Source organism: Spinacia oleracea, chromosome 2, assembly GCF_020520425.1.
Source record: "Spinacia oleracea cultivar Varoflay chromosome 2, BTI_SOV_V1, whole genome shotgun sequence".
NCBI lineage: Eukaryota > Viridiplantae > Streptophyta > Magnoliopsida > Caryophyllales > Amaranthaceae > Spinacia > Spinacia oleracea.
Window position 1 is genome coordinate 102,861,989 of NC_079488.1, and position 13,382 is coordinate 102,875,370.

General features: G+C 36.1%; 1 protein-coding gene across 1 annotated transcript; it reads left to right on the forward strand.

Moving 5' to 3' along the window:
• The first annotated feature begins 1,166 nt into the window (after positions 1-1,166).
• LOC110799570 (probable methyltransferase PMT15) lies at positions 1,167-6,551 on the forward strand. The gene is made up of 6 exons (XM_022004847.2): positions 1,167-1,912; positions 4,541-4,751; positions 4,853-5,150; positions 5,254-5,646; positions 5,756-5,833; positions 5,921-6,551. Exons 1-6 carry the CDS (start codon positions 1,241-1,243, stop codon positions 6,147-6,149), a joined length of 1,881 nt encoding a protein of 626 aa, XP_021860539.1. The 5' UTR covers positions 1,167-1,240; the 3' UTR covers positions 6,150-6,551.
• Positions 6,552-13,382: the final 6,831 nt, after the last annotated feature.

Here is a 13,382-nt window from a genome sequence, read left to right on the forward strand (position 1 = left end):
ATAATTTTGCTAACATTAATGCCTACTGCACACAGTTGAAAGTCTTAACAGGTCAATTGGCTAACGTCGATCAACCGGTGTCGAAACAAAAATTAATCTTACGTCTTATTACAGGTCTTATTAGTACTGATTTTGACACCGTGGCTACTATAATTTCGGCATTATAGAAGGCTATACGAAGTTAAAAACAAGGTCTAAAAAAGATATGTCAATCGTGTCATCTTAGAAAAATCAACATCGTGTTTAGGCTCCGTTTGGTAGGGCGTAAAACGTTTTCATGGAAAACGATTTTCCCCTTTTCAATCATTTTACGTTGTTTGGTTGGGTAAGGGATGAAAATCAATTTTCCATTACTCTCTCAAAGGTGGAAAACCATTTTCCATTTGAAAGGGAGGTAAACCACTTTTCCTTCTTTCCTCCTTACCTCCCTCTCCTTTCTTGCCCTCAATCTTCACCATCTTCTCTCATTTTCCTTTAAGTTACCAAACAGAGGAAAACTAGTTTGGAATTGTGTTTTCCCTTGAAAAATGTTTTCCATGGAAAATCATTTTACATTGAAAACGTTTTACACTCTACCAAACGGAGCCTTACTCCATACTTATTTGGGTTGCATAGTTAAATAAAAATTTGAGATACATCTAGCCTCAAAATGTAAAATCAATATATTAGGGAGTACTAAGGGACAGATCGAGGGAGTATTGTTTTTTCAAAATGTAAAATCAATATATTTTCAAAATATTAATATTTTTATAATATGTATTTAAAGAAATTAGTAGTCAAAGTTGTACATCGTTAAGCGTATCCGGTCAAAATAAGTTGAGTATTAAGGGACAAAGGGAGTATTATTTTTTCCGAAATACCTAAACTGCGGATTACCGAAATATGTTATAAACTTAAAATGAGTTATAAATTAAATCCAACAATTAAGAATGAAAAAATCACACATTTATACACCCATATTAATTATCTGCAATAGGAAATAAATGGCGCGTTGTGATCTTCTAAATCTTGAATTCTTGATCACTCTCCTTTTCCTGCATACATAAATACACATATATCCTCTTTTTCAAAAAAAAAAAAACTAAAAATTATAATATCACAAAAATATATTTCTCATTTTTATTCAAACCAACCTACAAAAAATTATACTCCCTCCATATATAAACCCACCCACCCATCAAATATAATCCATTATTATTAACATTGATCATTTCCTCCTCCAACTCCGCCACCGAATTAAATGGCGCACCTCCCCTACTACCACCTTAAACACAAGCTCTTCATCTTTTTCAACCATAAACTAAAACTCTATTACATGCTCTCCCTCATTCTCCTTTGCACTATCTCTTATCTCCTAGGCTCTTACCACCCTAACACCCAACCGTCGTCGCTTTTCCCTACTAAACTCTCTTCTTCTTGTTTCACCTCCGCCTCTAACTCCACCAATCCGCTCCCGGTCCCCCTCGACTTCTCCTCCCACCATTCACTCTCCTCCTCGGCGCGTGTCCCTCACTTCCCTCCATGCAGCCTTAACTCATCCGAATACACCCCATGTCACGATGTCGAACGCTCCCTTCGTTTCCCACGGACGCGCCTTATCTACCGTGAGAGGCACTGTCCGTTGGAGGAGGGAGAGTTTCTTAGGTGCCGTGTCCCTGCACCTCATGGGTATACGACGCCGTTTCGATGGCCGGAGAGTAGGGACATGGTTTGGTACGCTAATGTTCCTCATAAATGGTTGACCGTTGAAAAAGCCGGACAAAATTGGGTCCGATTTGAAGGAGACCGGTTTACTTTCCCGGGTGGTGGAACTATGTTCCCTCATGGTGCTGATGCTTATATTGACGAGATTGGGAAAATTATTAATCTCAAAGACGGCTCGGTTCGAACCGCTATTGATACCGGTTGCGGGGTAAGTATATAATAATTCGTATTAGTTCTTTGTTCTCGGTTTGTATACAACAAATTCATTTTGTTTGGATTAGTCTTCATTGGGTTTTTAATTAGTGAGAAAGCTGTGATATTGGGAATAAGTAGGATATACTATATACTTTGGTATAGATTAGTAGTATAAGAAATAAATTGACCATAGCGGGTGTTGACTAAGTTGACACATCAATTTTGTTTTTAATCATGGAGTACAGAGTAGTTTTAATTAAGCGAAAGTCAGGGAAATTAAAAGTCCATCGTATACAAAAAACTGAGAATCTTGTTCCACGTATGCAACTACTTAATTAACTTTTATTTAATTTGATATCCAAACTAGAAAGGTAAGACTTGATCGAATTCGAGACTTTGAGAGTAATAATGTGAACGGATTTTGAATTTTAGTTTTACTGATAAATGCAATAGTAAAAGTCAAAATTGTTAAATTAGTAGTTTTTTTTTTTTTTTTTTCCACCCGGGTTCACCCTTAGGGCTAATCCGGATTTTGGGCGAGTTTTGCATTGTTGTTGCGAGGATTCGAACACGGGTTCTCTCTACCAAGTTCAGCCTCAATCACCACTGAACCAACAAACAATTGGTAAAATTGTTAAACTAATTAATTATTTATCTTAGACTTTATTACTATGTACTACGTATAATGCATTTGGTTATGAGTTTAGACGTGTTATATTCGTGGAGGCCTATATGAAACTTTGTTGACTTTTCAGGGGGAATTAGGGAGTTACGTATTGAGGTAAAAAAAGGCAACGGTTGATTTAAGTGGGAACCGGATTTTGGGATTAGAAAATGCATTTATTTAAGGGCTTTTTGGTGATCAGTTGTTTTTTAGGTAGGTGAAGTAGTGACCGGATTTTGGTAAGTTTGGATAGGGTGTGATTTCATGCAGAAAATAAGAGGATTCATAGTATTGTTTCCTTTTTGGTAGATCACAATAATAATATTTATGTGGAAAATTTTATATTATCAATAATTCATGACACATGTTTAGGTGAATCTTTTTAATTGATTATTAAATTCAAAATTAATATTGAATGTATTGGACCATTCCAAATAATAAAGTTTGTGAATTTTGAGTTAAAACATCCTTACGTCAGTCAATGAGATTTTGACATAGTGAAAAGACGGAGGGCGTGACTATATGCATGCGGTCAAATATTCGATACCCCTTCATCCATTTGTAATTTATAATATCCTTATAGATCATTTTATAAAAACTAATCCTTTACTACTATTCCTACAATACGGGAACTTGTCTACATAGATATTGATCGTTTAAAAATCCCCCCAAAAAAGGACAAATTAAGAAATGTTTACTAACAAAATTATTGAATGGTTTTCTTATACTTCCTCCGTTCCGGAAATATCGCACCATTTGTTTTTTACACTATTCACACTACGACTTTGGCTATTTTTTGTGATTCATACGTAAGAAAATTTTAGTCATGTGGGGTCATATTAGATTCTTATTGATCTATATTTTCCAAATATTAATTTTTTATAATTTTTGCTTGCACACGATGTGAGATATTAAGAGTCAAAGTAAGGTTTAGAGGAGTAAAAGTCAACCATGGTGCGATATTTCCGAAACGGAGGAAGTATAATGGTTCCCTATTTTTTCTTTGTTCCTAATTAATTAATAGCTACTCCGTAGTTTGTATTAGGATGTAAGCCAAAGTTCACAGAATTGGTCACTTGTATATGTGTAAATGTGTAATGAACATAATTAAAGAAAAACAAGAAATTTTAGTATAGGAAAATGACAGAATAGATACAACAAAATTATGGCTATCAACTTTTATGGATGCTAGTTATTTGTTAATTTGCAAGGACTTTGATTTTTATGCACATTGACCATTAATATGATGCCTTTTTAGTTAACCACTCTTCAGAAGTAGATGTATAGACTAGTGTCATTTTAAGGCTTTGAATTAGGAGTAGTTGCCTAGTTGGTAGTCTACTGTTCCATCACCTGATCTCACATGGTCCAGCTATATATCATACTAGTAATTAAGTTAAACGACGTAAGTGATTCATAATCCCTGATTATTGAACAGGTCGGGTTAGGGTTGGTGCAGATCAAAAGCCAGCAGGGTATTGAAATGGTCATTTTTAACGGGTCAATAATTGGTGGGGTTAAAGTGGGTTGCATGTCAATAGTGAGTCGTATGTGCGGGTTATAAATGAGTATTGAAGAATGGAGGGGGGGGGGGGGAAGTCGTATGTGAATGTAAGTGGATATTAAGTTATATATATACATAAATTTTATAACATGACTATTTTAATTTTCGAAATTATTACGTTATTAGTTTGGCCCTATATTGACCATGTTCAATAACGGCATGTCCAATAAAGGTTATGACTTATGCCTAGTAAAAAAACCTATTAAATTAACCATAACCCTATATTGATTGGGCTACCGTATCCAATAAATAGGTCTAGTGACAACATATTGCCAATGCTACCAACATACGAAGGATGATGAGAAGGTTGCACTATTTATGTATACTTGTATAGACCTTGCCTTTTACGAGCGGCTTGCCAATTGTTTTAGAGATGTGGATAACTTATTTTTCACTTGTGTGGGTTTATTTAGGTTGCAAGTTTTGGAGCTTACCTTTTGTCACGCAACATCCTACCAGTGTCATTTGCACCAAAAGACACACATGAAGCTCAGGTTCAGTTTGCCCTTGAAAGGGGTGTCCCGGCATTGATAGGGATCATGGCTACCAACCGCCTTCCTTATCCTTCTAGATCTTTTGACATGGCTCATTGCTCGCGCTGCCTCATCCCATGGGGTCAATATGGTAATTTAACTCAATATATTCAGGTGTCATTTTCATGAAATAGATGACTTTACACATTCATGGTCTACTAACTTAGTAACTTTCTTAATTTGAATGAGCAGACGGGCTATACTTGATTGAAGTGGATCGGATCCTACGGCCTGGAGGTTACTGGATCCTTTCAGGCCCACCCATCAACTGGGAGTCTCATTGGAAAGGTTGGGAGAGAAGCAAGGAAGATCTGCATTCAGAACAATCAAGCATTGAAGCTGTTGCAAAAAGCCTATGCTGGAAAAAACTAAAGCAAAAAGGGGACATTGCAGTATGGCAGAAGCCTTCTAATCATGTTCACTGCAAGCAGAGCCGCAGGGTTTTCAAGAAGCCGCGGTTTTGTGAGACTCAAGACCCTGATCTAGCATGGTATATATGCATATAAATAATATCACAAAATTGTATTTGTCAAGTTAATTTTGTTATATATAATAGTCACACATTGATTCTGTTTCTGTTTGATTAATTGCAGGTATACAAAATTAGAAGAATGTCTAACCCCACTCCCTGCAGTCTCCAACATAACACAGACTGCAGGAGGGCAAAGAGCGAAATGGCCAGCTAGACTAACAGCAATTCCTCCAAGGGTGAATAGTGGTAGCTTAGAAGGTATAACCCCTAAGGTTTTCACAACAGATACCGCGATTTGGAAGGAGAGGTTAGCATACTACAAATCCTTGAACGGTGAGCTAAGTGATGCAGGGAGGTATCGCAATATCCTTGACATGAATGCCAACTTAGGAGGCTTTGCAGCTGCCCTTGTTAATGATCCTGTTTGGGTTATGAATGTTGTCCCTGTTGAGTCTAAGGCTAACACTCTTGGAGTCATTTTCGAGCGTGGCTTGATTGGTACATATCAAAGCTGGTAAGCTACTTCATATGTTCTTGTAACAAACTAATGTCTAAACTTTGAAAAATCAACATTGATCGAGTTCAGTACTGACAGTTTTACTTTGCATATATTTCTCTGCTAGGTGTGAGGCAATGTCTACTTATCCAAGAACTTACGATTTGTTACATGCCGATTCTGTGTTTACCCTTTACGATGGAAGGTAATATTCTGTTTTATAATGACCTAATTATCTTTATATTTATAAGCCGATGGATTTAACTTTGATGATTACGAAAATGTGTTGCAGGTGTAAGATGGAAGACATTCTGTTAGAAATGGACAGGATATTACGGCCGGAAGGTTGCGTGATATTTAGAGATGACATAGATGTTTTAGTGAAAGTGAAGAATAACATTGAGCAAATGCAATGGAATAGCATAATATATGATCATGAACAAGGACCAATGCAAAGGGAAAAGGTTATGGTTGTTGTTAAACAATATTGGACAGCCCCTGCACCTGCACAAACTGCTTAAACTTAACCAATTCTTTTGTAACTTCTTTTTTGGATGGCCTATTTATTATAGAACATTTTTCAGTGATGCATTCTTCGGGTTGCCCAGCCTCTCTCAAGACCCGACCCAAAAACCGACAACGTTATCCGGCCTTGGCTATACCACCCCTATCTTTTTGTTCTTCGTGGAGCCTAAGGGATTAAGGAAGATGGTACAACCTGATTTCTTCCGACATCTATACAGTGATACAACTATACAAGAGTATTAATTGATTTGGAAATTTCCAATACTTTAGTGGATTCTAATTAGTGATGTAATTGATTGGTTTTGTAGAGTTAGAAAATTATCATAAAACAGAATTTATGATTTGTATGACATCATGATTGGGATCTTCTCGGGTATATGAAAATGTCAAAATTATGAGTTTGAGTATAACAAATTGAATCAAATAAATGCATTATTCATCAAACTATGATCATTAAGAAAATATTTTACTGTGGAATTATATATGTACATATCTTTGTAATATACATATTTTGTATAACTTTTCAGAAAAAAACAGCCTAACGGTTTATTATAATTGTGAGGGTAATTTCCATGTGATTCATATTCCATCATTTTAAACCACTATCGATATTCCATTTTTCCACCTAATAAATATAGCTCAGGTAATGAAATTTGAAATCCGATTTAATGCTACGAAGTATATGAATTTTAATTTTAAAAAAATATAATCAACGACAATGAGCATATTTCATAGAGGATTATGTTATTAGAAGAAAAAACAAGGCCTACTATGACATAATATTCATTATGTGTTTCTACTCAACTCGTTTGCATTTTCAAAATGAATCTCAAATAGGCTAAGATTAAAAGAAAGGTTCTCTTGTAGGTAGTGAACAGAGGGTACGTACGGACGTACCACATATCTATCATTTCAAGGGTTGTAAGAAAAGTTAAAGTTTCGGAATTGAAATAAAATCTAAGAGCAAAATTAAATTGAACTTAAATCATTTATTAGTCCTAAAGTAAAATGAATTGAACAAAAATAAGTCCAAAAGAATACAACTTAGACCTTAGTTGCAAAATTTTGGTGATTCATAAGCAGGAAATTCCGAAAGAGGTGGGTCATTTAAGACCTATAAGTTTATGTAACACAGTTTATAAATGTGCTTCGAAATGCATGGCCAAGAGAATTAAGGCGGTTCTACCTTATATCATATCTCCTACACAACATGCCTTTATTACTGGACGACGTATGTCGGACAATATTCTGTTAAGTCATGAAATGGTGAATAAGATAAATAATAGAAGAAGGGGTACGCCACAAGCAGTGATAAAAAAAATTGACATGAGCAAGACATACGACAGAGTATATTGGGATTTTCTCCTCCGTATTCTCAGAGCATATGGGTTTCCTCCTCATTGGGTCAAACTTATTAGCCAGTGTATTTCTACAGTCTCGTATAAAGTTCTTATCAATGGCCAGACTTCGGACCAATTCAAGCCAACTTGCGGTATTAGACAAGGCGATCCTTTATCTCCATGTTTATTCTTTTTTTGCATGAATATTTTATCTCGAATGTTGCAGCTAGGCTCAGATATAGGGCAGTTCAAGGGTATCAAGATCACACGAGGTTGTCCAAAGATATCCCCTTTTTTTGTAGATGATGCAATGCTCTTCTTCCACGCTAACCCTACAAGCTGCTCCAACATTAGAGAAATCATATCCCATTTATGTCATATATCAGGTCAACAATTAAATCTTGAAAAGTCTCATCTCAAGCTTAGCTCTAATGCTACACCGCAAGAGTGAGATGTTTTTAAAGATATTATTGAGATGTCTATGCTTACTACCTTAGAACAACACCTTGGTTCGCCAATAGACCTATAGGGAAGGAAACATACCAAACTTTTTTATATAGTTAAGAAAATTAATGTCTGAAATGTGATTCCTTTATCTCAAAGCCAAAAGATCATCCTCATAAAATCGGTTTTGATAGTTATGGTTGCTCATGTAATGAGCTGCTTTGAATTGCCTATGGAAATTTCTTCAAAAATTGACTCGATGATAGCTCGGTTCTTTTGGGATAACAAGGACATGAAAGGTATGCATTGGATCAACCGTTCGACAATTCAGTGACATAAGGGAATGGGTGGCCTGGGGATTAGGTCAATGGCAGGGTTGAACAAGGATTTTCTCATGAAAAATGTGTGGCGAATTCACAACAATCCTCAATCTCTACTGGCTAAGGTTTACAACAATAAATTCTCCTCTCCTCTCCTCTCTCGACGGGGCAACTGAGTACATTAAATAATTACACCCTTTCTTGGGGTATGAGAGGATTAGCTAAAGCACGAATTGATCTAATTAAAGGGTGCAATTGGAAAGTCGGGGATGGTTGTAGTATTGTGGCTAGACCTGGTTATCGGGCGGGGCGGGTCAGGGTCGGTGCGGGTCAAAAGAGGGTCGGGTATTGAAAGGGTCATTTTTAGCGGGTCGATAATGGGCGGGTCAAAACGGGTCGCGGGTCAATAGCGGGTCATTAGTGGGCGGGTCAATAAACGAGCAATGAAAAATGAAAAACAAAAGAGCCATGTGCAAGTACAAGTAAATACGAAGCTATACACATAATTTTTTGTATCATTACTATTTTAATTTTCAAAATAATTGTAGTATAAGTTTGACCCTATAATGACCCTGTCCAATAAAGGCCCTTTCCAATAGGAGCCCTGCCCAATAAAAGCCCTATTAACTTGACCTTAACCCTATATCTATTGGACTACCCTGTCCAATAACCAGGTCTAATTGTGACTGATAGGGATCGTTAAGTAAATGGCTGAATTCCATAATTTAAATCCAATGTCATCCTTAATGAGGCCATATCGTGGAGAGTCAATCATTTCATTTTGCCTACCGGAAGAGGTTGGGATCATGACAGGATAAATAGGTGTTTTGAATTCAATGATGCTAAGCAAATCGTAGGGATGGAATTGCCACATATCAATGTTAATGATGTTCTATAATGGAAGTATCACAGGGGAGGTAAACTAACTGTGAAAACGACATATGCTATGGTGATGGGGGGAAGATTCAAAGCCAACTCATGAGAATGATGTCGATTGGTTTGACTTTTCTTTATGGTCACTACATATGACTTCGACGTGGAAACTATTCATATGGAAGCTACTTAGATACGGGATTGCGACAAAGGTCAATCTAGCTCGAAGAGGAATAAGCATCCCAATGGGTTGTGACTTGTGAGTTATGAAACAACGGGGAAAAAGACGTGCAACATTTGTTTCAGTTTTACGATTTGGCAAAACGAACTTAGAGGAGTGGAACCCTAGGTATTCACTTAGAACTTCACGGCAACATTCCCTTTGCGTAATGGATGTTGTCTTATATCCGGATTTTCAAACACCTGGATGGTCACTTGAGTATGAGAACTACATACTTCATTAGCATGATTTGGAGTTTATGGGTGGCAAGGAACATTAGATTTTTTCGGGGTGAGAATGTCGATCTCGCAACGATTATGGCACTTGTTACAAATTGGCTCGCATATCATGACTGTAACACCCTAATAATTCCTTGCTTTTATAAAATTATTTTACAACTTAAATAAAAGAATTACTAGAATATTACCGCCATCGTGATAACGTTTAAGGCTAGTACAAGAATTACGCAATGGAAATAACTAACCTTCAAAATATAAATAAATATAGTTAATGGCCTCTACTACAAGTTGGAACCTATAGGCCCAAACCAAAATCCAATTTAAAATAATCAACATATTAACTAAGTATAATATAGACTATTTATTAAAACAGTGTTCAAACAATTAATGCAAGTAATTTAAAACTCTCTCAATCAACCCCATCATGAAAGATTGGTTGGCTTGCAAGTAACCTCTACAATTTTTGATTAGTAAATACTACTCCCCAACAACGCAAATGCGATTGATGGATCATCATAGGGTCATTATGGCAAAGGCCATGACCATAAGACATGAAATCACGTAATCAACAAAAACTGAGTACTACAAGCTAAAACAAAGTCTATAACTAAACATGCTTCACTCCAGAATACCATAATAAATTCACATGCAAAAGCCGCTGAATAAACATTCAATCATAAAGACAAGACTAGACTCTTGACACGACTCTTAACTCTATAATTTAATTAGAATAAGCATCAAATGTAATACCTCGTAATTTATAAATATATTTTATTTTATTTATAAAGATTTTTATGAATTTAATTGCATTTAATGTGGTTTAAATGTATTTTATTTTAAATAATTGAATTACTTCCTCCGTTCCGGATATATCGCACCATGGTTGACTTTTACTCTTCTAACCATTACTTTGACTATTAATATCTCTAACCGTGTGCAACTAAAAATTTTAAAAAATTAATATTTAGAAAATATATATCGATACGAATCTAACATTATCCACATTACTAAAATTTCCTTGCGTACGAATAACAAAAAATGGCCAAAGTTGTGGTGTGAATAGTGAAAAAAACAAATGGTGCGATATTTCCGGAACGGAGGAAGTATTAATAATTTACGAAAACCAGATTATTTACTAAATAAATTAAACGAATTTATTTATTCGGGAATGGTTGAATCGTATTTTGAAAACTAATTTAATTCTAATCTAAGCCCAGTCCAATTTTGTTGGCAAACCCAACAAGGCTTGCAAGAAACTAATTTTAATTAAGCCCTTAAACAAGCCCAACTCAAAAACCCTGAAACCTAGCCCATGAGGGAAGGAAAAACTATAAATACAACCCTTCCCCTCATTAAATCCCTACATTAAAAATTCAGAAATTTGCCTCTCTCTCTCTCTCTCCTCTCTTTCGGCACTTTCTCTCTCCTCTTGCCCCTTACCTTCGGCCGCAAGTAAGCAAGCACCGTGTGCCTTGCTCGTTGCCCAGTCCGCGCACACTGCGCCCTGCCTTCGTGCCTTGCCCGCGCAGCCCGCACCCTCCGTGCTGCTGCTCGCCCTCGCATCCCTCGCTCACCCTCGTTGCTGCTGTGTTGTGCCGAGCAATCCCCGCGCCCAGCCCTCACCCCTGCTCGCCCAGCGCACCCGCATGCATTGCGCGTTGTGTGCTGCGCCCCTGCTGAGTGGTGTGCTCCTTGGTGCTCGCTGCCCACACGCAACTCACGTTGCGTTGTGTGCGTGTTGTTGTTGTTGTTGATCTTCCGTACTCCGTATACTTTTAACCTTTTCGAAATTCCGTTTTTAAAATATTAAATTATTATTATTATTGTTTTGGATTATTTAAAATTGTTGGGAACAGTTGTGAACACTGTGTTTTAATGTTTTCGTATTTAAAATTGATGAGATTGATTTTAATTATACGAACTATTATTTTCAGATTTAGTGATTAATTAAAGTGTCAATTTTTATGGTTAAAACATGGTTTTAATGATGACCTATTGATCGATAGGATTTTAATTCCAATTGTTCAAGCGATTGATTCACATAATTTAATGACGATTTAAATTATGGGAATCAACTTAAATTTTCAGATTTACTATAAAGCTTTAAAGTGTTGATTTTTAATGATTTTAAGGCCAAAAAGTCAATGTTTTTATATTAGGACATGAATTGACTATTTGAGACTATCAATTTAATGAATAACGATTAATTTCTAATTAAAACAAAGGTTTTAGAATCTTAAATAGTTGCTGGAACTTTAGTAAACATGGATAATAATTAAGTTTCTCCATTGTGTTTATAGGAGTTGATTTCTAGCTTTGAGTCGTGATTCGCACAGTGGTCCCCGTACTTAGGTATTCCAGGTACGTACATGACTAGGGTGACCACTTATCCCATGAGGATTTTATGATGTGCATTGATTGTGAATTATGTGAACTTAAAGTGTTGAGAATTCAGGTTTGATGTGTGAACAAGCATGTTGAGAATTATTATTGAATCTATGAATTCTTTGTGAACAATCATGTTATGACTTTTATAATCTTTGAATTATGTCAAGCATGTTATTCGAATTGATATGCATGTATGAGTGTTTCGCATGCAAGTTATTATGATTATTCTATTGTACGGAATGTCTACACTACTACAAAAAAGCTCTAAGGAACTTATCGTAAATTTTACTAATCTGGTTTCTTAGATAAAGAAACCTCATATGAAAAATATGTGGTTTCTTAGGAGAAAAATAAGAAAGCATTTATCATTATAATCCGGTTTCTTAGATAAAGAAACCTTATATGAGAGACATTTAGTTTCTTATGAGAAATATAAGAAACCATTAAAACAACCGTTTATGCTAAATTAAGATAATGATTATCTTTTTCTTGAAAGTTTTTTTTATATAATAATTAGAAAAAGAAGATAATATGATTAGCTGTCATTAGTATATATGGTTAGGAAGGTTTACTTTCACTCTTCCATAAAAAGAAACATTTGATATGTTCCGCACATTCGGTTCACCTTCTTCTTTCGCACATATCGTTCCTTCGCTCATCTTCTTCATCTGCTTCATCTTCTCAAATTTCTGCTCCCATTCAGTATATGTCTTTCTCTAATTGCAATGATGAGGTCGCTTATGAGAATGGAAACGTGGATATAAGGCGTTAAGTGGGTGAAGTGTGCTCGCTAACCATCACATACAAGGTCAGCACTCAGCAGTATAACGGTAGAGAGCCAATCACCAACCTCTTTGAGTCGATTCCAAGGCCGGCGACATCGATCCTTGAGCAGAGTCGTTCAAGTTAGAATTATATATTATTTCCTTGTCTTTTTAGAAACGGTTCAGCCGGTGACCGAGAGTGTGATCGGATCTGCAATGTACTTGCCCAACAGATTAGAAAATAAGGTCAATCTCATATGAGGTGCAAAAAAACGGGCACACCCTGCTTGTTAACAGACAATGTCGGGTTATCTCAACAGTGTTTTGATAAGGAACAATGGGAGTAAATTCACTTGAGTCCTATGTTTGATCACAAGTTCTAAAGGATTAAAATGAAGTGTCATTGTTTAATTGTTTAACTGTTTGCATGTTATGTCTTGTGTAGAGTCTTGAGTCGCCTTGAACATAACATACTAATTAACGTAAAGTGTAACCCGAATGAGCTTCAAAACTCTTGAAACGTATATACCTTGAGCATGAACAATGGGGGGAGTCGCGTCGGAGAAACTCGTACTCCTTGAATGAGATAAAACGTTGTTTCATTCTTTTGGTTATCGCTTGTAATGCGCAGGAATTCCGTC